At 45.1% G+C, this 27,725-nt stretch overlaps 2 protein-coding genes across 9 annotated transcripts in view; one reads left to right on the top strand and one right to left on the bottom strand.

Annotated features, from left to right (window-relative positions):
• Window positions 1-15,847, top strand: part of SRPRA (SRP receptor subunit alpha) — a 35,847-nt gene extending 20,000 nt beyond the window's left edge. The window contains exons 9-14 of the mRNA XM_040431464.1: window positions 687-773; window positions 966-1,138; window positions 1,224-1,437; window positions 6,541-6,704; window positions 7,414-7,512; window positions 14,052-15,847. Coding sequence (XP_040287398.1) covers window positions 687-773; window positions 966-1,138; window positions 1,224-1,437; window positions 6,541-6,704; window positions 7,414-7,512; window positions 14,052-14,180 — 866 coding nt within the window. The 3' untranslated portion in view covers window positions 14,181-15,847. The remainder of the gene's footprint in view (window positions 1-686; window positions 774-965; window positions 1,139-1,223; window positions 1,438-6,540; window positions 6,705-7,413; window positions 7,513-14,051) is intronic.
• A 1,254-nt stretch (window positions 15,848-17,101) lies between these two features.
• The window catches only part of FAM118B (family with sequence similarity 118 member B), a 58,433-nt gene continuing 47,809 nt past the window's right edge, over window positions 17,102-27,725 (bottom strand). For 6 of the 8 annotated variants that reach the window (XM_040431489.1, XM_040431506.1, XM_040431478.1 and 3 more), the window contains one exon: window positions 25,534-26,364. In XM_040431489.1, coding sequence (XP_040287423.1) covers window positions 25,655-26,364 — 710 coding nt within the window. In that variant the 3' untranslated portion in view covers window positions 25,534-25,654. Of the gene's footprint in view, window positions 17,832-25,533; window positions 26,365-27,725 lie in introns of those variants that run through there. The other 2 variants (XM_040431512.1, XM_040431522.1) reach the window with 2 other exon arrangements.

Here is a 27,725-nt window from a genome sequence, read left to right as displayed (position 1 = left end):
AATCTCTTTCTCGCGTAGTTCATTGGGGGACACAGCTCCCACCCAGTGTTCTGTTTGCCGCAAATAATGGCGATTGGTGGGCCAGTATGGTCCTCAGTTCTGGTTCAATCCGACTGATGTTTGTCAGTTATTGGTTGTTTACTGTATGTTCTTTATTGATTTTTTTTTTTTCTCCTACTCCTATTGCTTGGGCACAAACTGATATGCTCTCTCCAGGCTGGAGGGGGTATAGCCTGCAGGGGAGGAGTTATCACTTCTTAGCCTAGTGGCAGCAAGCAGCTATACCCACGGTCCTGTGTCCCCCAATGAACTACGCGAGAAAGAGATTTTACAGGTGAGTTCACAAAAACTTGTTTTTCTTGCAAAAAAACTAAAACAAGCCCACATATGACTGTGAAAGTAAAAGTAAAAAAGTTTTGGCCCTTGGAAGGTTGACAAATGAAATTGTTTTACAATGCCAAGGGGTTACTACTGCTTGGTATATTGCATAGGTTGAGGGGCTGGAGCCTGACACAAGTCCCACCTGACAGCAGATAGATGTTCAGACATGGTTTTTGTCATGCAGCATTAGTTTCAGAATATGGCACGTGCACGGCTTTGAGTAGAGGATAGATATTTGAGAAGAATCTAGTCAGTGATGCTCCTGCCTTTTTTTACCTTTTTTCATTTTCTTTTAATTCTTGCAGCCAAGAATGTAGCTACTGACATTGCTTTGCAGCTGTGCGAGTCAGTGGCAAAGAGACTGGAAGGAAAAGTCATGGGAACTTTCTCAAGTAAGTAGTCTGTCACCCCAAAAATCTGCTTGTTTAAGGGGTTGTCCATCCGATATTATTTTCTTGAATCATACCTCACCGATCTCCACTGGTCTTTGTATCCTTGTTCCTCTCAACACAGAGGAAATGACCTCTCATTGAGTAGTGGATATTGTCTTTGTGCCACTGATCTCCCGCTTTTCCTACCATCAGCTGTGACGTCTGCAGTGAAACAAGCTTTACAGGAATCCCTGGTGCAAATCTTGCAGCCAAAGCGTCGTGTGGATGTGCTGCGTGATGTGATGGAGTCACAGCGCATGCGTCGTCCGTATGTCATCACTTTCTGTGGGGTTAATGGAGTGGGGAAGTCCACCAACTTGGCCAAAGTAAGTGAATGAGAGCATGCAGGGGGACCACCACTGCTCCTTTTAGTCCATTAGTAACTGACTTCTCCCTTTGCTTTGGATACAGATTTCCTTCTGGCTGATTGAGAACGGTTATAACGTGCTCATAGCGGCTTGTGACACATTCCGAGCCGGGGCGGTAGAACAACTGCGCACTCACACAAGACGCCTTAATTCCCTGCACCCTCCTGAGAAGCACAAAGGGCGCACCATGGTGCAGCTGTACGAGAAGGGCTATGGAAAAGATGCTGCTGGAATTGCCATGGAGGCCATAGCTTATGGTGAGATGTATGGTAGATTACCATTAAAGCGTTTAACCCCTTCCCGACACATGACGTACTATTATGTCATGGAAGCCACTGCGTTCCCGCAATTTGATGTAATAAGTCATGGTGATCGTGCGGGCATTGGAGCGGTGCGCGCCCGATCACTGCAGGGGTCCGGCAGGCCCTGATAGTCCGGCCCCTGCTGTATCCACCGGCATCGCTGTAAAAACCGCTGCCGGCGGATTAACCCCTTCTATGCTGCGGTCCGCGCTGATCGTGACATAGAAGGGGTTTGTGTCGGGTGAGTGAGCGCATCGAGTCCCCGTGCTGCTGTGGCGGGGACTCGATGTGTCAGAAGGCAGCCCGATGCCTTGCACGGCATCGGGAACTGCCTTCTACGGGTGCCGAGGAGATCCAGCCTCAGGCTGGGTCTCCTAGGCAACCTGTTAGTGTATGACTCAGTGTAGTAGACGAACAGGCAATGCATTACAATACAGATGTATTGTAAAGCATTGCAGAGGGGATCAGACCCCCAAAAGTGAATGTCAGAAATAAAGTAAAGAAGAAAAAAAAGTGTTTTTAATAAAATTAATAAAGTTTTTAAGTAAAAAAAGAAAAAAAACGCCCCTTTGTTTATAATAAAAACAGAAAGAAAAAAAAACGCATATTAGATATCGCCGCGTCCGTAATGATCGGCTCTATAAATATAGCACGTGATCCACCCTGTCCGATAAACACCATTAAAAAAAGCTGTGTAAAAAAAAATAAGCAATTTTTGTCACCTTGCATCGCAAAAATTGCAACAGCAAGCGATCAAAAAGACATATGCCCCCCAAAATAGTATCAAACGGTCACTTTGTCCAGCGAAAAATTATACTCTACCTAAGACAATCTGTCAAAAAAGAAATGAAGCTATCACTCTCAGAAAATAGAGACTAAAATATGATTTTATTTATTTATTTTTGCTTCAAAACTGCTATTATTGTGTTAAAGTGAAATAAATAAATAAAAATATACATATAAGGCTACTTTCACACTAGCGTTCGGGGCTCCGCTTGTGAGTTCCGTTTGAAGGCTCTCACAAGCGGCCCCGAACGGATCCGTCCAGTCCTAATGCATTCTGAGTGGAGGCGGATCCGCTCAGAATGCATCAGTCTGGCAGCGTTTGTCCTCCGCTCCGCTCAGCAGACGGACACCTGAACGCTGCTTGCAGCGTTCGGGTGTCCGCCTGGCCGTGCGGAGGCGAACGGATCCGTCCAGACTTACAATGTAAGTCAATGGGGACGGATCCGTTTGAAGTTGACACAGTATGGCTCAATTTTCAAACGGATCCGTCCCCCATTGACTTTCAATGTAAAGTCTGAACGGATCCGTTTGCATTATCATGAACAAAAAAAATAAAAATTTTTTTTTTTTTTTTTTGTTCATGATAATGCAAACGGATCCGTTCTGAACGGATCCAAGCGTTTGCATTATAGGTGCGGATCCGTCTGTGCAGATACCAGACGGATCCGCACCAAACGCAGGTGTGAAAGTAGCCTAAGGCTACTTTCACACTGGCGTTTTGGCTTTCTGTTTGTGAGATCCGTTAAGGGCTCTCAAAAGCGGTCCAAAACGGATCCGTTTTGCCCTAATGCATTCTGAATGGAAAAGGATCCGCTCAGAATGCATCAGTTTGCCTCTGTTCAGTCACCATTCTGCTCTGGAGGCGGACACGGGTGTCCGTCAGATGAAACTGAGCCAAACGGATCCCTTCTGACACACAATGCAAGTCAATGGGGACGGATTCGTTTTCTATGACGCAATCTGGCGCAATAGAAAACGGATCCGTCCTCCATTGACTTATAATGGTGTTCAAGACGGATCCGTCTTAACTATGTTAAAGATAATACAAATGGATCCGTTCTGAGCGGATGCAGACGGTTGTATTATCTGAACGGATCCGTCCATGACTGATCCGAACCAAACGCGAGTGTGAAAGTAGCCTTTGGTATCACCGCGTCCGTAATGACCTGCTCTATAAAAATATCACATGATCTAACCCCTCAGATGAACACAGTAAAAAAAACTGTAATAAAAAAAAAAGCAATTTTTGTCACCTTACATCACAAAAATTGCAACACCAAGCGATCAAAAAGCATATACCCCTCCAAAATAGTACCTATCAAACCGTCACCTCATCCCTCAAAGGATGAGACCTTGCCTAAGACAATCGGTGAAAAAAATAAAAAAGCTATGAGTCAGACTATGGATACACTAAAACATTATTATTTCGGTTTCAAAAATGCTATTATTGTGTAAAACTTAAATAAATAAGAAAAAGTAGAGATATTAGGTATTGCCACATCCGTAACGATCTGCTCTATAAAAAAGTCACTTGACCTAATCCCTCAGGTAAACGCTGTAAAAATAAATAAATAAAAACTGCGCCAAAACAACCAATTTATTTTTTTGGTCACCTTGCCCCATAAAGTGTAATAATAAATGATCAAAAAAATCATATGTACCCAAAAATTGTACCAATAAAAACGTCAACTCTTCCTGCAAAAAACGATCCCCTGCACAAGACGATCGGCAGAAAAAAATAGGGGGTTCAGAAAATGGAGATACAAAAACAATAATTTTTAATTTTTTTTTTCAAAAATGCTTTATTATGTAAAACTGAAACAAACGAACATAGAAAGTACACATATTTAATATCATTGCGTCCGCAACAACCTGCTCTATAAAAATAGTGCATGATCTAACCTGTCAGATGAATTTTTTTTTTTTTGGTTACTTTGCCTCACAAAAAAACGGACTATAGAGCAATTAAAAATCATATGTACCCCAAAATGGTACCAAATAAACTGGCACCTTATCCTGTAGTTTCCAAAATGTGGTGACTTTTTTTGAGTTTCTACTGTAGGGGTACATCAGGGAGGCTTCAAATGGGACATGGCATCTAAAAACCAGTCCAGCAAAATCTGCCTTCCAAAAACCATATGGCGTTCCTTTCCTTCTGAGCCCTGCCATGTGCCCTTACAGCGGTTTACAACCACATATGGGGTGTTTCTGTAAACCGCAGAATCGGGGTAATAAATATTGAGTTTTGTTTGGCTGTTAACTGTAAAATCTGCCAAAAAAGTGAATTCTGAAATTTCATCTCCAATTTCCATTAATTCTTGTGGAACACCTAAAGGGTTAACAAAGTTTGTAAAATCAGTTTTGAATACCTTGAGGGGTGTAGTTTCTAAAATGGGGTCATTTTTGGGTGGTTTCTATTATGTAAAGCCCCACAAAGATTTGTTTCTTAAACTTGTAAGCCTTCTAATGTCCCCAAAAAAATTTAATGTCATTTTCAAAATGATCCAAACATGAAGTAGACAGATGTGAAATGTAAATTAATAACTATTATGTGAGGTATTACTATCTATTATAAAAGTAGAGAAATTGAAATTTGGGAATTTTTCACAAATAAAGGTGAAATATATTGACTCATTTATAACTATCATGAAGTACAATGTCTCAGAATGGCTTGGATAAGTAAGTGTTCCAAAGCTATTACCACATATGATACATGTCAGATTTGTAAAAAGAGCGAAAACTGGCCCGAGTTAAAAGGGGTTTACCAGGATTTATTTATTTTTCTCATGATAGAATAGTAATAAAGGACGGCACTCGCTGTTCGTAGTCTTGCAAATATTCTCTTTATTGCAACATATCTATATCTGTGACGCGTTTCAGCACAGATTGTGCCTTTGTCAAACAGTAAAGAAATCACAATACACAATGATTTAAATAGCCCGTCTAACAACCAAGTGCTGACGTTATGTAGTCATGACAACCCAAACTAACAAAGTGGAAAGCAAAAATGAAAGCATAACAAAATTATGAAGTCTCTCCATTTCCAAAGTAGAATTCTTCTTTATAGTGTACATCGAGTAACTTCAATTACGCTGTTGAGAATAATAGTACAAAATGAGGATAAACCATACCTGAAAGGAAATTGTAAAAAAACTATTAAACTCCTAGTCGCGATTCAGACCCAGCGGCTCAAGAGTTTGAGCCGATGGATCGAAAAAGCCTCACGTTTCATCAATTTGTGCAATAAATTATTATTATTTTTTATGAAAGTGATATGGTTTAGGTAAAAGTAAAGTTCCCGTCCTGATCATAGATTTATGCTTGCAAAATCTATCTTTCATATGATTGGATGTTTCGCCAACATATAGTAAGCCGCAAGGACATTTGAGAATATAAATGACAAATGTGCTATCGCAAGTGAACAAAAACACCTATAGGCATTTGTTCTCCTGTATGTGGGTGGTGTGCCGGCTTTTGCATTTTCATTTTTCACTCCCTACCTTACCGGAGCCATAACATATATTCTATTCACATAGCCGCATGAGGGCTTATTTTTTGCAGAACAAGTTGTACTTTCTAATGGCATCTTTTTATATTTCAGAACTGGAAAAAAATCCAAATGGGGTGCAATTGAAATTCCCCCCCCAATTCTGCCACAGTTTCATGAGTTTTTGTTTTTATAGTGTTCCCTATGCAGTAAAACGGACCCATACCCTTCATTCTGATTCAGTACAATCAGAAGGATATCTTTTATATTTAGTGATGCCATTTTGGAGTGTGTATGCCTTTTATCACTTTTTATTGAATTTTTTTGGTAGGTAAAGCGTAAAAAAAAAACAAGACTGCAAATTGGCCATTTTCATTTTTTCCCTGTTACATCGTTCACTTTTTGGGATAAATAAGTTCAGGCGTTTTGGGATGTGGCGGCAAAATAATAATAATAAAATAATATTGGAACTATAACTGTGGTAGCCTTGGATCCTTCAGAGGGACCAAGACTACCACAGCAAACAAATGGCTTTCCTGATCTCCGCATGGGGAAGCTGTTCGGGCCCACAGACATTAGCCATAGGTCTCTTCTGTTTAAAACAGAAACCCTGTGGCTACGACACCCATTGAGCTCTGGAGCGGTAGTATCTTTAAAGACCCGACGTCAGCTGTACATGTACGGTGAACAGCGGAAGTGGTAGAGGGGTTAAACTGCTGTGGGGAAGTGTAAGCTATGCGGTTGGTGTAAGTCTTGATAAATGAGGCTTTTTGTGTTTATTGCAGCTCGCAATCAGGGCTTTGACGTGGTGCTGGTTGACACTGCTGGCCGCATGCAGGACAACGCTCCCCTGATGACTGCTTTGGCCAAGCTCATTGCTGTCAATATGCCAGATCTTGTCCTATTTGTTGGAGAAGCCTTGGTTGGCAATGAGGCCGTGGATCAGCTGGTAGGTTGTTATGCATTACCTTCCCACAATAGATCATATGTTCTGTTGTAGGATATTTAATTAGTTCTGCTGTTTCTTAGGCTGCATGCACAAGACCGCAATTTGCGGAACGGCACGGACAGCCTTCAATATAAATGCCTATTCTTGTCCGCAAAGCGTGGACATGAATAGGACATGTTATATTTCTTTTAGCGGGCCGTGGAACGTAGCAACGGATGCGGACAGCACACGGAGTGCTGTCCGCATCTTTTGTGGCCCCATTGAAGTGCATGGGTTGGCACCTGAGCCGCAAAAACTGCGGCTCAGATGCGGACCCGAAAAACGGTCGTGTGCATTAGGCCTTAGTTGATAGCTATTTTTGGGAAAGCTGGGTGACCTCTTATGTTCTCCAGCTTTCTCAGACTCCTGAATGGCAAATCTGTCTAGCTACACGTTGTGAGGGTACAGCCACACAGCTCTTTTTAGAGGAGGTTTTGATGCAGATCTGCCGGCAGGATTTTCAGCCAAAGCCAGAAGTGGATCCACCTGGAAGGAGCTATTATTCCTTCTTTTATATTTCTGATTCCTTTTCGAATCCACTTCTGGTTTTGACAAAATCGTGCAGGCAGATCAGGGTTTTGATTATTTTTTGAGAGGTAAGCATTCAGATGACAGGAGATGGATGTTATATTTCATGGATGTAACGTTTGTCGGACCTCTGGATTCTCAGGTGAAGTTTAACAAGGCCTTGGCAGATCACTCAATGTCGGAGAAGGCGCGTCTCATTGATGGGATTGTGCTCACCAAGTTTGATACAATTGATGATAAGGTAAATCCTATTCCAGCTTCAAATTCTTTCCGATGCTCCACTGCAATAAAGTGCTGCTCTCCTCCTGTTACATCAGGCTAGGTTTATGTCAGAGTGGTCCTTAAAATTGTGCCGGTTCAATCAGCATTTTAAAGGGATTCTGTCACCAGGATTTCACTTACTGAGCTGTTAACATGACCACATCAGTCTTCATGATTTATATTACAATATACTAGTATTACTGCCTGTGTCTTGTAATTTGTCTATAAAACCTCTTTTATTAATATGCAAATTACCTAAATAAGGAGCCCAAGGGGCTGTCCCCTCTGTCCGTTGGAGCCCAGCCGCACCCCTTCTCCTTGAGTCCAGCACCGCCCCACTGCTAATTTATTCACTCATCGCCGACCTCATATGCCTGGTGCGCTGTAATCTCGCGCATTCGCCGTGGAAAGACCAGTCAGTGCATGCGCAATGTGTTCTGTGAGGCGATGCCAGGACACCGCGTGGGCGATGACGGGTCTTTCCACGGCACATGCGCGACATTACAGCGCACCAGGCATATGAGGTCGGCGATGAGTGAATAAATTAGCAGTGGGGCGGTGCTGGGCTCAAGGAGAAGGGGTGCGGCTGGGCTCCAACGGACAGAGGGACAGCCCCTTGGGCTCCTTATTTAGGTAATTTGTATATTAATAACAGCGATTTTATAGACAAATTACAAGACACAGGGCAGTAATACTAGTATATTGTAATATAAATCATGAAGACTGATGTGGTCATGTTAACAGCTCAGTAAGTGAAATCCTGGTGACAGAATCCCTTTAATCATTCATCCACAGTCAGAGGTGAACAACGGAGCACAGTCATCCATTGTCTTTTGACCCCAGGCAGTGTAGGTCCTCAATGTGTGTGTTAAGAGGGTTTTCTGAGATTTTTATACTGATGACCTATCTTAGCCAATCAGCTGTTTGAGAAGGAACCTTTGAATGCAGCGCCTTCCCTCAGCTTTTCCTTCCCTCAGCTTTGTGACGTCACATTCATCGATCACGTAGCCTGGGAGCAGCTCAGCCCCATAGAAGTGAATAGGGCTGAGCTGTGATACCAAGCACTGCCACTATACAATGTACGGCGCTGTGCTTGGTGAGCTGAGATAAGGTAGTGGCACTTGCAGGAGCGCCAGTGCCTTGTTAAACAGCTCATTGGTGGAAGTCCCAGGTGTCGGACCCCCACGATCAGATACTGATGATCTATCCAGAGGATAGGTCATCCGTATAAAAATCTTGGAAAACCCCTTTAGTTATGAGTACCAACAGGGGACCCCCACCCTCATTTATAGCCACTTCTCGTCTCCCCATAAATTACAGGGCCAGGCATCTTGCCTGGATCTGTAATTGCTGGGGTAGCTGAAGCAGTTGCACTGCACATGCGCCGATAGTGGAAAGTACGTATAAGATGCCATCAATCAAGGGGACAAAGGGGGTGGTTGTAAGTGTGAGTGGAGGAGTCCTTGTGCCCCTCGGTGCTCTAGAAATACAATTATTAACAAATATAATTAATAAAATGTTAACTTTCACTGGAATGGTGCAACAGAATAATATAAAACCTGTATCGGTTTACTCGGCTGAATCAAACCTACCAGGCATTATGCCTTGCTTAATAGGGTTGATCCTGCTGCCATATGCACTTTAAAGAGGTTGTGTCACTTCAGCAAATGGCATTTATCATGTAGAGGAAGTTAATACAAGGCACTTACTAATGTATTGTGCTTGTCCATATTGCTCCCTTTGTCGGCAGAATTAATTTCTCGCTCATATCGTTGGGGGACACAGGACTGTGGGTATAGCTTGCTGCTGCCACTAGGAGGCGACACTAGGCTGAAAACTGTTAGCTCCTCCCCTGCAGGCTATACCCCCTCCAGCCTGGAGAGAGCATCTCAGTTTTTAGCTTGGTGTCGTAGGAGGCAGACCTTAGCAGGGTGGCTCTTTTTACAATGTGTTTTTTTATTTTATTTATTTATTTAGGTTAAGGGGCACAGATTTGCATGCGTCTCTGTCTCCCTGGGAGGCTAGCCGATGCCGGTTGTCCCACCGCCTTGCGCCCCCCCCCCCCCTAAGAAGACAAGTGGACCAGGGCAGCCTCTCTCCCCTGCTTCCCACTAGCAATAGGGCCCACCTTCTCACCAGCCCTATCCTGCCCGGTCCCCTGATGACTTCTGCCAGCGGTCGTTGGGTGGCCCTGTTGGGACGAAGTTTAAGGGCGAAGTTCACAGAAGACAGGTGAGTATTACTCCTTCTCCCCCCTCCCTCTGCTTCTCTCCCCAGGCACATCCGTCCCTGTCTTCTGGGGTAGCGATCTCCCTCCCTCCTGGGTACACCGTCTACCTTCCCCTGCGATCCTCAGCGGCGGAACAGCACTGTGGGTGATAATCCAGGTCCCTTTGCAAGAAAGATTTTATGGGTTTCTATTAAAACCTTTTTGTGGTACCCAAGAAGGAAGGCGATGTCCGCCCAGTACTGGACCTCGAAATAGTGAACCGCTTCCTCCGCATTCAACGATTCCAGATGGAGTCGCTTCGCTCCGTGATTGCCTCATTGGTGCAGGGGGAACTCATGGCGTCCATAGATATCCAAGATGCCTGCCTACACGTTCCCATCGCAACCGTTCATCAACGTTTTCTTCGGTTTGACAGTTATTCGTGTCACTACCAGTTTTTCGCCCTGCTGTTCGGGCTAGCGACAGCTCCGAGAGTGTTCACAAAGGTACTTGCCCCCCTCTTGGGTCTCCTGCGCTCCAGGGGCATTACTCTTCTCCCATATCTAGATGATATCTTGATCAAAGTGTCTACGGTCTCGCAATGCGAGGAGAGTCTTCAGATCACTTTGAGCACCCTATCCTGCTTCGGGTGGATAGTCAATCGGCGGAAATCCTGCTGGTCTCCCACCACACAAATCAGGTTTCTGGGCATGATACTGGACTGAGGTGCAGCCCTAGTACGCCTGCCACTAGACAAGAGTGTGGACATTCAGAGATCGATACGTCTGTTACTCCAACGCCGCAATCCGTCCATCCGCAATTGCATGCGGGTGTTGGGCATGATGGTGGCCTCCTTCAAGGCCATTCCCTTCGCTCAATTCCACACGAGGTGTTTTCAACAAGCCATTTTGTCATCCTGGGACAAATCCCTGGACTCTCTGGATCGCCGGATTCGTCTGTCCCTCCAAACACGTACAGCTCTCAGTTGCTTGACTGAGTCTGCACATCTGAATATGGGGAAATCCTTCCTTCGGGTGATATGGACGATCATTACAACCGACGCCAGCCTTCATGGTTGGGGCGGAGTCCTCGCCACACGGACAGTCCAGGGCGTTTGGTCTCCATCGGAGTCCAAACTGCCCATCAACATATTGGAACTCCGGGCCATTTATTTCTCCCTTATCAATTGGACTCCACTTCTGCAGGGTCGTCCGGTCAGGGTACAATCGGACAATGCCACAGCTGTGGCTTACATCAACCACCAAGGAGGGACTCACAGCCTTGCGGTGATGCAGGAGTCTGCGAAGATTTTACAGTGGGCGGAGTCCCATGTTCCGGTGATTTGGGCAGTCTACATCCCAGGAGTGGACAATTGGACGGCAGACTGTCTCAGCTGGACAACGGTGGACCCGGGGGAGTGGTCTCTCCTAGGGGTGGGCGATATAAACAATATACGATATTATCGCCATAAATTCTGGCAACGATATAGATTTTGTCTATATCGCCATATCGTGATAGATGACCACAGAGTGGTAGTGAATTGAAGAAGCTTCTCACTCACCGCTCCGTGGCCTCCCGACTCTGCACCGCGCTGCACTGGGCCTTGCGTGCTGGGAAGAAGACGCGGTCCGTCTCCTGCGGACTTAATCAGCCAGCCGCGCACCGTGCAGGAAAGGTAAGTATATTAGCAGGGGCCCGAATCTATCGGGGGTGGGGCGGTGGATGGCTATGGCATGGGGCTGATGGCGCTGGCTGGAGGAGATGATGATGATGGTGGTGGTGGTGGCAATGGCATGGGGCTGATGGCGCTGGCTGGGGAACATGAGGATGATGGTGGCAATGGCATGGGGTTGGTGGCGCTGGCTGGAGGACATGATGATGATGATGATGGTGGTGGCAATGGCATGGGGCTGATGGCGCTGGCTGGGGGAAATGGATGATCATGGCCATGTAATTTGTATACATACAGAAGAAAATAATATATTGCGATATATCGTTATATCGCACATGCTTCAAATTATATCGCAATATAGATTTTAGGCCATATCGCCCAGCCCTAGTCTCTCCATCCGGAGGTGTTCGAGACCCTCTGCCTCAGGTGGGGATGTCCGGAAGTGGACTTGATGGCGTCCAGGCTCAATCACAAGCTCCCGTGCTTCCTCTCTCGCGCAAGGGATCCAACGGCACACGACATGGACGCGCTCGTGGCACCATGGGACAGATTTGCGTTCCTTTACGTGTTCCCGCCGTTACCACTCCTACCTCGGATCCTCCGCAGAATCAGGAGGGAAGGCATCAAGACAATCCTGATCGCCCCAGACTGGCCTCGACGAGCTTGGTACTCAGAGCTCATTCTTCTTCTAGGAGATGCTCCGTGGCCTTTTCCACTCAGAACCAATCTGCTCTCCCAGGGCCCAGTCTTCCATCAGAGTTTAGATACGCTACGTTTAACGGCGTGGCTGTTGAAGCGCAGAGGTTTCTCTGATGCGGTCATTTGCACTATGATTAGGGCCAGGAAACCTTCCTCTTCTAGGATTTATTACCAGACCTGGAAGTCCTCCTTGCGCTTCTGCGAAGAACGTGCTCTTTCTCACAGGCGTTTTTCCCTTCCTACGGTACTATCGTTCCTTCAGTCAGGATTGGATCTGGGCATGGCTCTTAGTTCCCTCAAAGGGCAGGTCTTTTTCTTTTGAGTGTACTCTAGCCGTCCTAGGTCCGATCAAGACCTTTTTACCAGGAGTAGCTCACACCGTACCCCCATATCGGCCTCTATTACACTCTTGGGACCTAAACCTGGTTTTCGGTTCACTCTAAGCAGCGCCATTCGAACCTCTGAGAGAAGTTTCTGTCCGTCTACTTTTCTGGAAAGTGGCGTTTTTGGTGGCCATTACATCTATTCGAAGGGTTTCGGAACTGGCAGCTCTTTCATACAAAGATCCCTTTCTGGTGTTTCATCAAGACAAGGTGGTTCTTCGTCCAGTACCATCTTTTTTTACCGAAGGTTGTTTCTGCTTTTCACGTTAACGAGGACATTGTTTTGCCCTCTTTTTGTCCTCAACCTTCACATCCACGGGAGGTCTCTCTATGTAGTACGGGCCTTGAAGATCTATCTGTCAGTGGTGGCCTCCTTTAGGCGCACTGATGCTCTGTTCGTTATGTCAGAAGGCCCTCAAAAAGGTTTGGCGGCTTCCAAGGTGACTATTGCTCGGTGGATTCACTCGGCCATTGCCGAGGCCTATCGTTCCAAGGACAAGGTACCTCCACCCGGGATCACGGCTCACTCTACCAGAGCGGTCGGGGCTTCTTGGGCACACCTCCACCAAGCTTCGGCGTCTCAGTTGTGTAAGGCGGCGACTTGGGCCTCTCTACACACCTTCACTAAATTTTACAGAGTGCATTCTTTGGCCTCGGTGGATGCTTCTCTCGGCCGCAGGGTTCTGCAGGCCGCAGTGCAGTGACTTCCATAAGAGAGATTGTTTGGGAAAATTTTGATTCCCTCCCCGGGGACTGCTTTAGGACGTCCCACAGTCCTGTGTCCCCCAATGATATGAGCGAGAAAACAAGATTTTTGTGAACTCACCTGTAAAATCTCTTTCTCGCCTGATTCATTGGGGGACACAGCACCCACCCACAAATTTTTTTGTACGGCAAGTGGGGGTCTCGGTTTTGCCAGTTGGGACCTTGTGTTTGTTTCGGTCATATGGCAGTGTGCAGTTTCTGTTGTGTTTTTTCAGTTTAATCTGGTCTCTCCTACTGCTGGAGCACAAACTGAGATGCTCTCTCCAGGCTGGAGGGGGTATAGCCTGCAGGGGAGGAGCTAACTGTTTTCAGCCTAGTGTCGCCTCCTAGTGGCAGCAGCAAGCTATACCCACGGTCCTGTGTCCCCCAATGAATCAAGTGAGAAAGAGAATTTACAGGCGAGTTCACAAAAATCTCTTTTTTTTCATCACATTATACACTGCTCGTATCCATCATTACGACCACCCTATAATCCAGCAGCAGTGGCCGTAACCAAGGGAGTGTGCATAGTCCAGCACTTTTTCCGATAGTGTGCAAGCATGGCTACTGCTGCTGAATTGCAGGGTGGTCATAACCATGGGAAAACGAGCAGTGTATAATGTGATGAAAAAATGAATCAAGCCAGCAAAGGAAGCAATATGGACAATCGCGATACATTAGTAAGTGGCTTCTACTAACTTCCTCTACTTAAGAAATTATATTTTGCTGAAGTGAGACAACCCCTTAAGTATTTACAGAGTTGATCAACAAAACTGTATACACTGAGACGTCCTGTTCTTCCTTTCCTGCAGGTGGGTGCTGCCATCTCTATGACGTACATCACCGGGCAGCCTATTGTGTTTGTGGGCACAGGGCAGACGTACTGTGACCTGCGCAGCCTGAATGTTAAGGCCGTGGTGGGTGCGCTGATGAAAGCCTAAGTGATGTCTGTGTGCGCAGATCTCTTCATTAGTGTTCTATATGCCGTATTATTATCTTCTGATGTTTACAGTCTGCTGCCTGAATCCCTATTGAGCTTTATGTGCCTCATGCTGAAGAATGGGGGACAGAACCTAGATATAAACATTTTAAACGGTCGTACTATAGAATACAGTCAAATTCCAATAATCTGGCATCCTCAGGAGCGCAGGAAAGTAAGATTATTTGGAATTCAAAATGATTGGAAGTCAGGACTCACCCTATCGCAGCTGGCACCCCAACTGTGTAGGTACCAACTCCATGTCGAGGTGCTGATAACTTGAGACCCAACAGGAGGCACCAACACCCCGGCAGTGGGAACACTCGGCTATCACTAGACTCCCACAAGATGATGATATGCTCACACACAACATTTTTAGGCAGTGCCTGTAGCATCATGGTTGGCCAGCAGGAGGCGCTGACCAAATGCATCATTATATTGCTGCTAAATTTAAATCTGCAATCTCTTAAAGGGGTCTTCTGGTTTTATGTGAATAAACCTTTATCGTGTAATAGAAGTCTCTAGAACTTTTTAATAGACTGTTCTAATTCTCCATTTTTTTTAATCTCAGCATGCTGAGAGATCAAAATTGTTTTCCAGACGTAATACATCTCACAGCAGAGGGTTTGTTGTATTATAACCAGTCTAGACCATCTTATACGAGCTGAAAAGCTCTCTTGCCTGCACGCATACATTGTACTAACTGTTAGGACAGAAAAGATCTCATGCGTTTAGATCACAAAGGCTTGTATAGACTGATACACTGCAGCAAACACTCTGCTAGTAGTATAAGCTCTGTAGAGTTTTCCAGCCTTTTTGGAAGTAAATAAATGTTTTAATCTAGTGAAGGCAAGCGAGGATCTTCAAAATGGGAGGAAAAAATGTAATACGAGACACGCAAGAAGGTTGTGGACTGCTTCATTTACATTTTACTGGAGGACCCCTTTAAGTTTTCCTGTCACTTGCCCATAATGGAGGCTGCCCTTTTGTGAGATCAATAAATAGCACTGTACTAAGAACTAGTCAACTGGCCGAGGCACAAGGCAATTTGCTCCTCGTGCCTCGATGAGCAGCAGTTCTTAGTACAGTGACAGCAGCTGGCTGCCTCCAGGGGGCGCTTGTGTTCAGTATATTACTGGCCACAGATCTCTGGGTTCATGCTTGTCTGTCTATGTAGGAGGCCCATATCCTCACCTTCAGAACCGTTCTGTATGTTCTGCTACCATCCTGCTCCATTCAGATGGGGAACCTGGTTTAAAGGGTAACTAAACCATTGTTGAAAACACAAAGGCACACAAGTGCTGCCCACAGCACTCTGCCACCTTGCCTTTCATCAACGTTACTCGGCTTTTCGAGCGTGTGGCATATGGATCTATTATATTTTCCATGGTTCTGAGCTCGAAAAGCCAAGCAGTTAATGAAGGCCAAAGGAGCAGCAGGAGAGCGCTCGGAACAACGCTTCTGCATTTTTTATTTATTTATTTTTTAATGAAAAGGTTTAGATACCCTTTAATGACACCTTGTTCCGCATACTCTAGTGGCGCCATGTTCTGCTGACGTGCAATATATGGATCAGTCTAGTTAATGAGAGTAAAACCTAATTTATAAGAGAATAAATTTCTTAAATAAACTTTTTGTATCTGTAAGTTATTCATGTGAAAGTCAGGGGTGAACTCATGGTGGTGAACCTTAAGGTGACTCTGGGTGGTGCTCGATTTCTTTCATTACTGTATGGTGCCTGTGGGGCATGACCCTCATGGGGCATATTAGGGAGAAGGTAGGACATTTTTATTTTGGTCATTCCCCCACGGTGCCTGGATGGGGTCTTCTGTTCCTGTCATTACCTCAGGTGCCTGCAGAGGGTGCTATGTTCCTGTTGTAACCATATGGTGCCTGTCATTACATCAGATTCCAGCGAGGCAATTGCGGACAAGAACAGGCATATTCTATTATGTCGGCAATGTGCGGTCCGCAAAATGCGGAATGCACATTGCCGCTTTCCGTGTTCTGCGGATCCGTGTCTCCGCAAAACACATTGCGGACGTGTGAATGGAGCCTTACTAGAAGGACTGTATGATAGATGCAAGAGGAGGCCCTGTTCCTGTCATTACCCAGTAATCTGCACTAGTCTCTCAAGCATTTATGTTGTCTGCAGCTAGATCTAGCTCTGCTCTGGAGACATTGGCCCAGATTTACTAATCTGCTCAAATAAGTGGTGCGGATTGGCGGTGCTAGAGATTCCGCTGAAGATCTTAGATGTATTCAGGACCATTATCCCTGACGAGCAGAGAGCAGGATGAGGCAGCTCTTTAGCTCAGTGTTGTGAAGTAACTTGTCCTCCTGTGTGATTAGGACAGGTTTTGTGTGTACTAATAGGACAGCGGCCATTTTATTTCTCCTAATGATTGCTCCCTAAACAAAACGAGCCATTCTAACTAATGAAAAATATTATGTTATTGTAAATATATTGCTAAATACCTAAGTATTTTCATTTTCTTAATTCCTGTGGAACCCCTTTTAAGCAGCAGGGATTGGAATTCTCACTAATGCTAGCTGTGTATCCTAGCCGGGATCCGCGGGGTATGGTGAGGGCTCTGCATATTCCGTACACCCCCTGTCCACTGATGTGGTTTTGTACAACAGCTTTTCATTAGACTGTGTGAAATTGCTGGGTTACTGCTCATTTATTGCCTGGCCCATGTAAGCAGGTGCTTAGACTAGACAAGTCTGGCACATCCTCAGGCTATCACAGTGGCTGATGCTGCTTAGGCTAAGTTTATGTAACCTATATGTGCTGTTTTCAGGAGTAAATCTGCCCTAGGATCCAGTCTCGCCTATGGACATATAGTGAGAGGATTTGGTGATTCCTATCAAATACTCCTCTGTTCACTTTACCAATATATAAAGAAATTAAGCCGCACAGAATTTTTGATCTATTATAAATTGATAATAGAGTTAATGGCTGGATTTTCACTTTAATCATTATATAAAGTTTCTCATTTTCTAAAACTAACAGAAAAGTCATGCAAACCTGACTGCTGAGGGTTTGTTACAGTGTCATCCAGTGTAGACAATCCACTGTGTCCTAATCAGTGTAGGCTACAGTCTGAAACATTTTTCCAAACTATCAGGACAGGAGAAACATTCGTACTGCTGAATTTTGTAAGCTAGAATGGATACATTGTAACAAACTTTCAGCTGTGAGAAGTGTTAGATCTGTACAGGTTTACTGACAGCAAGCAGAGGTCTTGAAAATGAAAAAGTGAACCACAAAGATCAGTGCATTTCAGTACACAAGCTTTACTTACACAGCTCCATACAGTAGCAACCTTGTCTGAATGTAAACATTAAAGGAGAAGCGTCCTGGGAGTGAGACTGGTGCAGATCTCACTACAGTACTTTGTATGAAATGGTTAAAAAAACAATCTATAAAATGAGTATGCCCAGATGCTGGTACAGCTGAAGCTAAAATAAAAAAAGCCGCTTGACAAGACTGGTGCCACATACAGCTGCGCTCACTAGTGGTCCTATCCTCAATGCTGACGCTGGCTTGTCTTCCTGCAAAGACTTCCTCAACCTTTGTGACATCACAATGAGAGTCATGTGCTGTTACCTAAGGAAAGAGAAGAGCAAGAGTGAATATCCTGCACAGGAGTGGTGGGCGATGGACGGAGCGATTGTCAACAACTGCACAAATATCATAACGGGACAAGTTAGGCCTCTTGCACACAAATTATTATTATATTTTTTTCAGTTTACGTTTAGTTTTTTGCGTTCCGTATACAGAACCATTCATTTCAATGGATCCACAAAAAAAACGGAAGGTACTCTGTATGCCTTCCATTTCCGTTTAAAGGGAATGCACACGGACGTCATCTGTATTTTTTGGGCGGCCGCAAAATACTGAAAAAGCCATATGGTCGTGGGCAAGAGGCCTTAAACACATTTCTCTTCCTATAGCACTTAGTAACTAAAATATGGGGCAGCATTCATGTTAATTAAAATTTTTGCTGCACCTTCATCCAATCGTCAAACAACGTTGTGGCTTAACATAAGCCTTTTCACGTTAAGCCAAAACATTACTTGGCAATAGGATGAATCCACAGGAATGCTGACGTCCTTTTCACATTCTGCTGTCTTCTGGATGGACATGAGTTAACCATATGGGATGGACTTTTGTGTGCTAAGACGTATAAGGCCTCATTCACATCTTAGTCAGGAAGATTTGGCAGGCTGTTCTGGCATAGAGCATCCTGACGGATCGCCATTGACTGTCATAAGGTCTGACCGTGATCCAGCCGCTTTCTGGCATAAATGGATTTTGGCTGAACAAAAACTGGTACATGCAAATTTTTAATTTTTTTTTTTTTTGTCGCGCTGGATCCTCTTAAAGGAGATGTGAACAAGGCCTAGTAGAGGATGTAACTCCGGATCAGTACAGGATACATAACTAAAGGGAACCTATCACCATGAAAATGCAGAGTAATCTGCAGGCAGCATGTTATAGAGTACGAGAAGCTGAGAAAATTGATGTATAGTTTTTGGGAAAAGATTCAGTGAAACTTGTATGGGCTTTGAAGTCATGGAGGCGGACCTATCAGTGATTGACAACAATCTCTTTATACACAGTCATATAGAGAATGCTGTCAGTCACTGATACAACCGCCTCCTTTACTTCAAAGCCTAGAATGAGCAGAATTTAAAGGGAACCTGTCACTAGTTTTATGGTGTCCTAACTAAGGGCAACATAAATAAGTGACTGATTCTCTTAGCAAAATGCTGGGTCACTTTCTTTAATTGACCCAGTCAATCTGCCAACATCTTGTATTGAAAAGCTCCAGCTCATAATGATGAGTCCTGAATATTCATGAGCTCCTGACTCTCCCCACCCACCTGCTGCTGATTGACAGTTATTTTCCATATGAATCAGCAGCAGGTGGGCAGGGGAGTGGCTATAGCTCTGAATTAAATATACGCTGGACTCAAATAAGCTCATTAACATGTGGCATCTTTGTGTGTATATTATGAGGTAACCATCTGTCACACCAGTAAGTGAATACATCTAAGGCACTTTTTAGTAGTTAATGATTGTATATAATTAGTTAGATTATAATCAAATATCCACATGACAGGTTCCCTTTAAATGATCTAAAAACAAGCTTCACTGAAGCTTTTCCCCAAAAATTATACATCAATCTTCTCAGCTCCTCCTATTCTATAACAGGATGCAGGTCAAACACCATGTTCAAAGTGACATGTTCCCTTTAGTTTATGTACACCTTGTCTCCACCGGATTGGGGAGTGCAGCTCTGGAGTATAATACAGGCTGTAACTCAGCATCAGCATAAGATAACGTGACTGTGAGCTGTTTATGGAGATTAATGTGGTAAGTCCTCTGACGAAGGGTGATCATAGGTAATGTAATGGTTTATCTCTAAATCAGCTGTCACTCTCTCTCCATCTCATGCCTTATGTAAGAAAGCTGGAGTTAGGCTTTTCTTCATGCAAAGGTTCAAATGTACCCCCTGTATTTCAGAGACAGAGTTCCAGTTACAATTTGGACTGACAATAAAGCATATTATATTGTGTAGATCCCCTCGTGCCCCTAAAACATCTCTGACACATTGAGACATGGAATCCATTAGGCCCCTTTCACACGAGCAGGAGGTGAACGCATTGCACCTGCACTGAATACCGACCCATTCATTTCTATGGGGCTGTTCACATGAGCGGTGATTTTCACGCATCACTTGTGCGTTGCGTGAAAATCGCAGGCCCGATAGAAATTAATGGGGTTGTGTGAAAATCGCAAGCATCCGCAAGCAAGTGCGGATGCGGTGCGATTTTCACGCACGGTTGCTAGGAGACTATCGGGATGGAGACCCGATCATTATTATTTTCCCTTATAACATGGTTATAAGGGAAAATAATAGCATTCTGAATACAGAATGCTTAGTAAACTAGCGCTGGAGGGGTTAAAAAATAAAAATAATAATTTAACTCACCTTAGTCCACTTGATCGCGGCCCGGCATCTCCTTCTGGCTTCATCTGATCTCTGTGCAGCAACAGGACCTTTGGTGAAGTCATTCCGGTCATCACATGATCTTTTACCATGGTGATGGATCATGTGATGACCGGAATGACGTCACCAAAGGTCCTGTTGCTGCACAGAGATCAGATGAAGCCAGAAGGAGATGCCGGGCTACGCGATCAAGTGGACTAAGGTGAGTTAAAAAAATTTTTAACCCCTCCAGCGATGTTTTACTATGCATTCTGTATTCAGAGTGCTATTATTTTCCCTTATAACCATGTTATAAGGGAAAATAATACTATCTACAGAACACCGATCCCAAGCCCGAACTTCTGTGAAGAAGTTTGGGTACCAAACACGCGTGATTTTTCTCACGCGAGTGCAAAACGCATTACAATGTTTTGCACTCGTGCGGAAAAATCGCGGGTGTTCCCGTAACGCACCCGCACATTTTCCCGCAACGCCCCTGTGAAAGAGGCCTAAGACTTTTGGTGTATGGCACAAAGATGTTAGCAACAGACCATTTAGGTCCTATAAACTGTGAGGTGGAGCCTTCATGATCAGTCGCCACCAAAAATATTTCGTTGGACCGCCTTTAGCTTTGATTTCGGCACGCATTCGCTGTGGCATTGTTTCGATAAGCTTCTGCAATGTCACAAGATTTATTTCCATCCAGTGTTGCATTAATTCTTGCATTGATGATGGTAGAGTCTGACTGCTGCACAAAGCCTTCTCCAGCACATCCCAAAGATTCTCAATGGGGTTAAGGTCTGGACTCTGTGGTGGCCAATCCATGTGTGACAATGATGTCTCATGCTTCCTGAACCACTCTTTCACAATTTGAGCCCGATGAATCCTGGCATTGTCATCTTGGAATATGCCCGTGCCATCAGGGAAGAAAAAATCCATTGATGGAATAACCTGGTCATTCAGTATGTTCAGGTCAGTGGCGTACCGCCAATATAGGCAGACCACGCAGCTGCTATGGGGCCCGAAGCGCATGGTAGGCCCCGCCCACTACATCTGCAGGCTGTCAGTTTATAGTACATAACTGCTGTAAAGTTATCCTTATCTTGCTTCCCCTATGCTCAGTCAGGGCCCCCCTCCGAACCGCCGTCCCCCATTGTGTGCACATAGGCAGCATATGCCACCGATGTCCTGACCTTCCCTGTCTTTGAGGGCACAGGCGTGGCAGTTGTATACCACGCTCCACTCACGCACTGCCTGTCTGACTCAACTCAACAAACCACCGTACAGGAGAAGTTGGAAAATGGTCAGGTCGGTCACTGACAGAATACTGTCAGCTAGGCCGCCCCCAGCATCACCGCTGCCGGCCCAGAAACACTACTTGCCGGCTGCCCCTGTTGTAAGCTACACCTGCCCACAGCCGAGCCGCCCGAGCAGTGCCAGTGACTTGAAGTTAAAAAAAAAAATTAGGGGATTCTTAATGGGGTTGAGGGCAGCAGCAAGCAGAGTTCCTGCCTGCAGGTTTGTAGGCTTAGAGGACTCCGAACAGTGTGATTTCCCTCATGAACTGTGCTTTCTGATAGACGACAGTGTGCCCAGCAGCACATACCCACTCAGTCACCTTTAAGGGGGAAGGGTTGAGTGGTGGATCGGCAACAAGGAGTTAAAGGGGTTATCCAACCCCTATAATGCCCCCCAAAATGCCCAGGCACCTCATACAGGTAATACTTGGCCCGCTCCCCGGCACCTGCGTTGCTGATGCCTGCCGGAAAACATCCGGCAATGTGGGGGGCAGTCAATAGCAGGCCACGATGGGAACGAGCCTCCCTAGCATCGCGGGTGACGCCAGCAAGGCTCATTTCCTTGAGGCCTGCTATTGGCTGCACCCCCTTCCCCCAGGCATAAGTATTACCTGTATGCGGTGCCGGGCATAATATGGGGTGGAATTGCGAAAAAACACGATTCCTCCGTTTTACAGGTTTTGTTACTATGGCATTCCTTTTGCGGAAAAACTGACCCATTCTCTGGGTCAGTAGGCATACAACGAGGGTGTGGCAGGGGAGAAGCCAGGGCAGTTGGTGGGATGGGCCAGGGGTGGGTAGTTAGGGGGCCCAATGATTTCTATGTACGCCCCTGGTTCAGCTAGTCAGCTGACCTCATTCTTGGAGCACATACTGTTGCTGAACCTGACCAACTGCAGCAACCCCAGATCATAGCACTGCCCCCACAGGCTTGTACAGTAGGCACTAGGCATGATGGGTGCATCGCTTAATCTGCCTCTCTTAAGCCTCATGCACATGTCCGTGGAACACAGACCGTGAGATACCGGCCTGGATTCCTGCTGAGTGCAGGAGCGCACGGCGTGAATTTTTTTGCGGGGTAATCTGTAGTACCATATACTCAATACCATTTTGGAGTGTGTTTTTGATCACTTTTTATGAAAAAATTTTGGGAGGTAACGTGATGAAAAAATATCGAATTGGCCATTTTTTTCCCCCGCTATGCCATCCATCATATGGGATTTAAAAAAATATTTTAAAAATATGGGAATTTTCGCACATGGTGATGCCCATGATGTTACTTTTTTTTTTATTATTGTTTAAAGGGGTTGTCCGGGCTTTTAATATTGATGATCTATCCTCAGGATAGGTCATCAATATCAGATCAGCTGTATGCGGAGACGGCGCACGAAGTGTGCACATGCCATCTCCCTTCTCACCACTGTATGTCTATTGGACCACAGCAGTGGACAGGAAAAGAGAAGGGAACGGCGTGTGCACACTGTGTCGGACCTCCGCCGATCTGATATTGATGACCTATCCAGAGAGTATTTTTATTTTGGGGAAAGTGGGAGATTTGAAATTTTATATACTGTATGTATTTTTTCTATATTTAAAACTTTTTTTTTTTTAGGTCCCTAAGTGGACCACATGCAATCAGATTGCAATTTGTATAGAGTAATGGAATTTTCTCCACTATCCTATACAGAAATGGCTATAGTACAAATCAGTGCTGCCACCTGCTGGGCTGAACTGTAATATACAAGTAATGAGCCTGGAAGTACAGGCTCATCACTGACATGGAACGCCTTCTCCAATCTCCGCAGGAGGGAGCTGTTCCTGTCCGTGTAGCGTGCTCTTCTGGCCTCTAAGGTGCCATGATCACATTTCCCATTGTTGGGAAGGGGTTAAAGGCTGCTGTAACTCCCTGTCATGTTCACCAGACCATTCCTTAACAATTTATGCAGTGTCGCAGAGAACATAATCCTCCTGAAAGAGGCAACTAGGGAACAGTGCCATCATGAAGGGGTGTACATGGTCTGCAGCAATAAGTTAAAGATTAAGTACACCTTTGGGGGCATTTTTTATGACTGCATTTTACTCATTTAGGGCTAAAAATATTTTTTTTCAATTGGTCTTAAACGGGTATTCCGGTAAAGTAACTTAATTTTTGAAAAACTGCATTAAGGCTGCAAGCTGTGACCCAACCAGAGGCCTTACCTATATATATCTCTATATCGATATCTATATCTAGAGCACGGATGGCTAACCTCCGGCACTCCAGCTGTAGTGAAACTACACTCCCAGCATGCTCCATTCATTTCTATGGAGTTCTGAGAACAGCCAAGTGTGCATCCTGGGATTTGTAGTTTTACCTCAGCTGGAGTGTCGGAGGTTAGCCATCACAGAACTAGAGTTTTAATTTATCTTGCAATCCATATGTCTAGCTCCTGTGTAAGCCTGCAAGGCACTGAGTGTATCATGGCGCCTGATCTTCCCTCACAAAACTACAATCCCCACAATCCCTAGCTTTTCTGCTGTGAGTTTGTGCTTGTTCACGAGTGTTGATGTTTACTGATTGGCTGCCTGATATAGTCCGGTCACGCCCCCTACTCAGTAATCACCAGCGCACTAACACGCCCTTTTTGTTTCACAAGACATTTAGGCCTTTCACACGAGCGAGTTTTCCGCGCGGGTGCAATGCGTGAGTTGAACGCATTGCACCCGCACTGAATCCGGACCCATTCATTTCTATGGGGCTGTGCACATGAGCAGTGGTTTTCACGCATCACTTGTGCGTTGCGTGAAAATCGCAGCATGCTCTATTTTGTGCGTTTTTCACGCAACGCAGGCCCCATAGACGTGAATAGGGCTGCGTGAAAATCGCAAGCATCCGCAAGCAAGTGCGGATGCGGTGCGATTTTCACGCACGGTTGCTAGGAGACGATCGGGACCCGATTTTTATTATTTTCCCTTATAACATGGTTACCATGGTGATGGACCATGTGATGAGCGTAGTGACGTCATCAAAGGTCCTATTCCTCACAGAACAAGACAGAAGAGAAGCCGGCTGCGCAAACAAGTGGATTAAGGTAAGTTTAAAAAAAATATATATATTATTATTTTTTTAACCCCTCCAGCCCTATTGTACTATGCATTCTGTATTCAGAATGCTATTATTTTCCCTTATAACCATGTTATAAGGGAAAATAATACAATCTACACAACCTTGAACCCAAACCTGAACTTCTGTGAAGAAGTTCGGGTCTGGGTACCACATTCAGTTTTTTATCACGCGCGTGCAAAACGCATTGCGCCCGCGTGATAAAAACTGAACGGAACGCAATCGCAGTCAAAACTGACTGCAATTGCGTACCTACTCGCGCGGGTTTGCTGCAACGCATCCGGACCTTATCCGGAAACGCTCATGTGAAAGAGGCCTTAGCTAGAGAATTGATAGCAACACACTGAGCATGCGCGACATAACAATGGCTCAGAACTACAGGTCGATGGCATGGTAATTTATGAGAAACACAGTGGGTAGCAGAGGAAGAAAACTACTTTTATAACTACTGAACGGTAAATATGTGAAATTTACATTATTGATGATAAATTAGTCTAAAACATAAGTTATATTTATGGTAACCGGAATACCCCTTTAAATAAAAATATTTACCCATTTCTGAGATACAGGGGTTAAAAAAAATTATAAAAAATCAGTGTTTGCAAGCGGTCAGTCTTTTTTCTTTGATTACCACCATCTGACAGCTCATATGTAGCTCTTATCTCATGACCTCAGAAACACTTATTTAAGCCATATTCTTATCAGTTTGATAAGAATTGAGCTATAATAAGGGTTTATGAAAACACTGAAAAACTGATTTTAACCCAAAATGAGTAAAATGCAATCACAAAAAAAAATAACCCAAAAGGTGTCCATAGCCTTTAAGGGAGCAGCTGTAGGAGAGGGAAGGGGAAGGTGGGACTTCTAGAGTCCCTCACTACACCACTGATCCATGAAACAATCAGATACGTTTTCAAAGCGTTTAATTGTACAACACAGAATATCAGGAGCTTTATATTTTCCTAGAAATTAGGGGGAAAAAAACGTTTTCTTCATCTGAAAAACTCAAAGATCCTATTCATGAAAGACGTTTTTATTTCCGTCCCCTCTTTGCAGGCCGGGGCCTTAGGTCTGAGTTGTAGCTTAGGGCAGGAGGAGGCACTGCTCTGGCTCTCATGGAGTAGCGGTAATGGGAGGGAGGAGGAGTTAATGTGACTGAGGTGGGTAAAGGTGACAGTCCAGGGGTTGTTTCCTCAGGTCCTGCCCTCTGCTGGTCAAATAAGGTTTGTAGCTCTTGCTGGTTGGCACTTTGCTCGATCGCCAATACGCGTAAACTTGCGGCGAGTTTGCCGATGTTGGAGTTCATGTGACTGAGCAGATGGTTTCTCTCCGTCTCCAGGTTCAAGATCTTTTTAAACACGCCGCTGTTTCTGTTAATGCTCATGGTGAGCTGACACAACTCTAAGTGTAACGCATTCACCTTGGTCATTATTCCTTTCCGCAATCCTTCCTGTGCGTCTGTGAAGCTCCTCAGCTGCTCCTCCTGCGTCCATAAGGTCTGGCTGTAGAGCGTATGAGGCAGCTGTGCAGATGATTTCCGGCGACAATTAGAGCGCGGCAGATCCATTGACAGAGGCATCATGGGTACTGCGGACGACAGAGTGCTCTGTTCTCGATCCGTCTGTGTGGACCTGTCAGTTCTAGACTTCTCAGGGTCCTCAAGAAAAAATGGGAGAAACTGGCCCCTGGATTCACAAGAATCCTCCTCCTCCTCGAAGCTTAACTGTTGATCAATTGATTGCCCTAAAATGGGAATGTGGAGACATTAAAATAACGCAAAGTAATTGGTTTGTTAAACAATGTGTTTGGGAAGCACTGGCGGATCCAGTGTGGGGGGGGGAACGGGGCAATTGCGCCCCTCCCCCCAGCTGGCGGCGGCGGGGCACAGGGTGATGAGCGCTTCCATTGTGGAAGCGCTCATCTCCATAGTCATCTGTATCGCCGTCTTCAGGACGGCCTAGTGCCTGCAGCCTATCAGAGGCCGGCGCAGGCGGCACGATGAGGTCATCGCGCCGCCTGAGCTGTACAGCGCGGGACACAGGCCGGAAGAGGCCTGCATCGCTGACATGGAGGTAAGTATGTTTTTTTTTAATATACAGTGGCGGAAATAATTATTTGACCCCTCACTGATTTTGTAAGTTTGTCCAATGACAAAGAAATGAAAAGTCTCAGAACAGTATCATTTCAATGGTAGGTTTATTGTAACAGTGGCAGATAGCACATCAAAAGGAAAATCGAAAAAATAACTTTAAATAAAAGATAGCAACTGATTTGCATTTCATTGAGTGAAATAAGTATTTGAACCCCTACCAACCATTAAGAGTTCTGGCTCCCACAGAGTGGTTAGACACTTCTACTCAATTAGTCACCCTCATTAAGGACACCTGTCTTAACTAGTCACCTGTATAAAAGACACCTGTCCACAGAATCAATCAATCAAGCAGACTCCAAACTCTCCAACATGGGAAAGACCAAAGAGCTGTCCAAGGATGTCAGAGACAAAATTGTAGACCTGCACAAGGCTGGAATGGGCTACAAAACCATTAGCAAGAAGCTGGGAGAGAAGGTGACAACTGTTGGTGCGATTGTTCGAAGATGGAAGGAGCACAAAATGACCATCAATCGACCTCGCTCTGGGGCTCCACGCAAGATCTCACCTCGTGGGGTGTCAATGGTTCTGAGAAAGGTGAAAAAGCATCCTAGAACTACACGGGAGGAGTTAGTTAATGACCTCAAATTAGCAGGGACCACAGTCACCAAGAAAACCATTGGAAACACATTACACCGCAATGGATTAAAATCCTGCAGGGCTCGCAAGGTCCCCCTGCTCAGGAAGGCACATGTGCAGGCCCGTCTGAAGTTTGCCAATGAACACCTGAATGATTCAGAGAGTGACTGGGAGAAGGTGCTGTGGTCTGATGAGACCAAAATAGAGCTCTTTGGCATTAACTCAACTCGCTGTGTTTGGAGGAAGAAAAATGCTGCCTATGACCCCCAAAACACCGTCCCCACCGTCAAGCATGGGGGTGGAAACATTTTGCTTTGGGGGTGTTTTTCTGCTAAGGGCACAGGACAACTTATTCGCATAAACGGGAAAATGGATG

This window comes from Bufo bufo, chromosome 1 (assembly GCF_905171765.1).
Source record: "Bufo bufo chromosome 1, aBufBuf1.1, whole genome shotgun sequence".
NCBI lineage: Eukaryota > Metazoa > Chordata > Amphibia > Anura > Bufonidae > Bufo > Bufo bufo.
The sequence above is the reverse complement of the archived record's forward strand: the minus strand, read 5'-3'. Positions and strand labels throughout refer to the sequence as shown.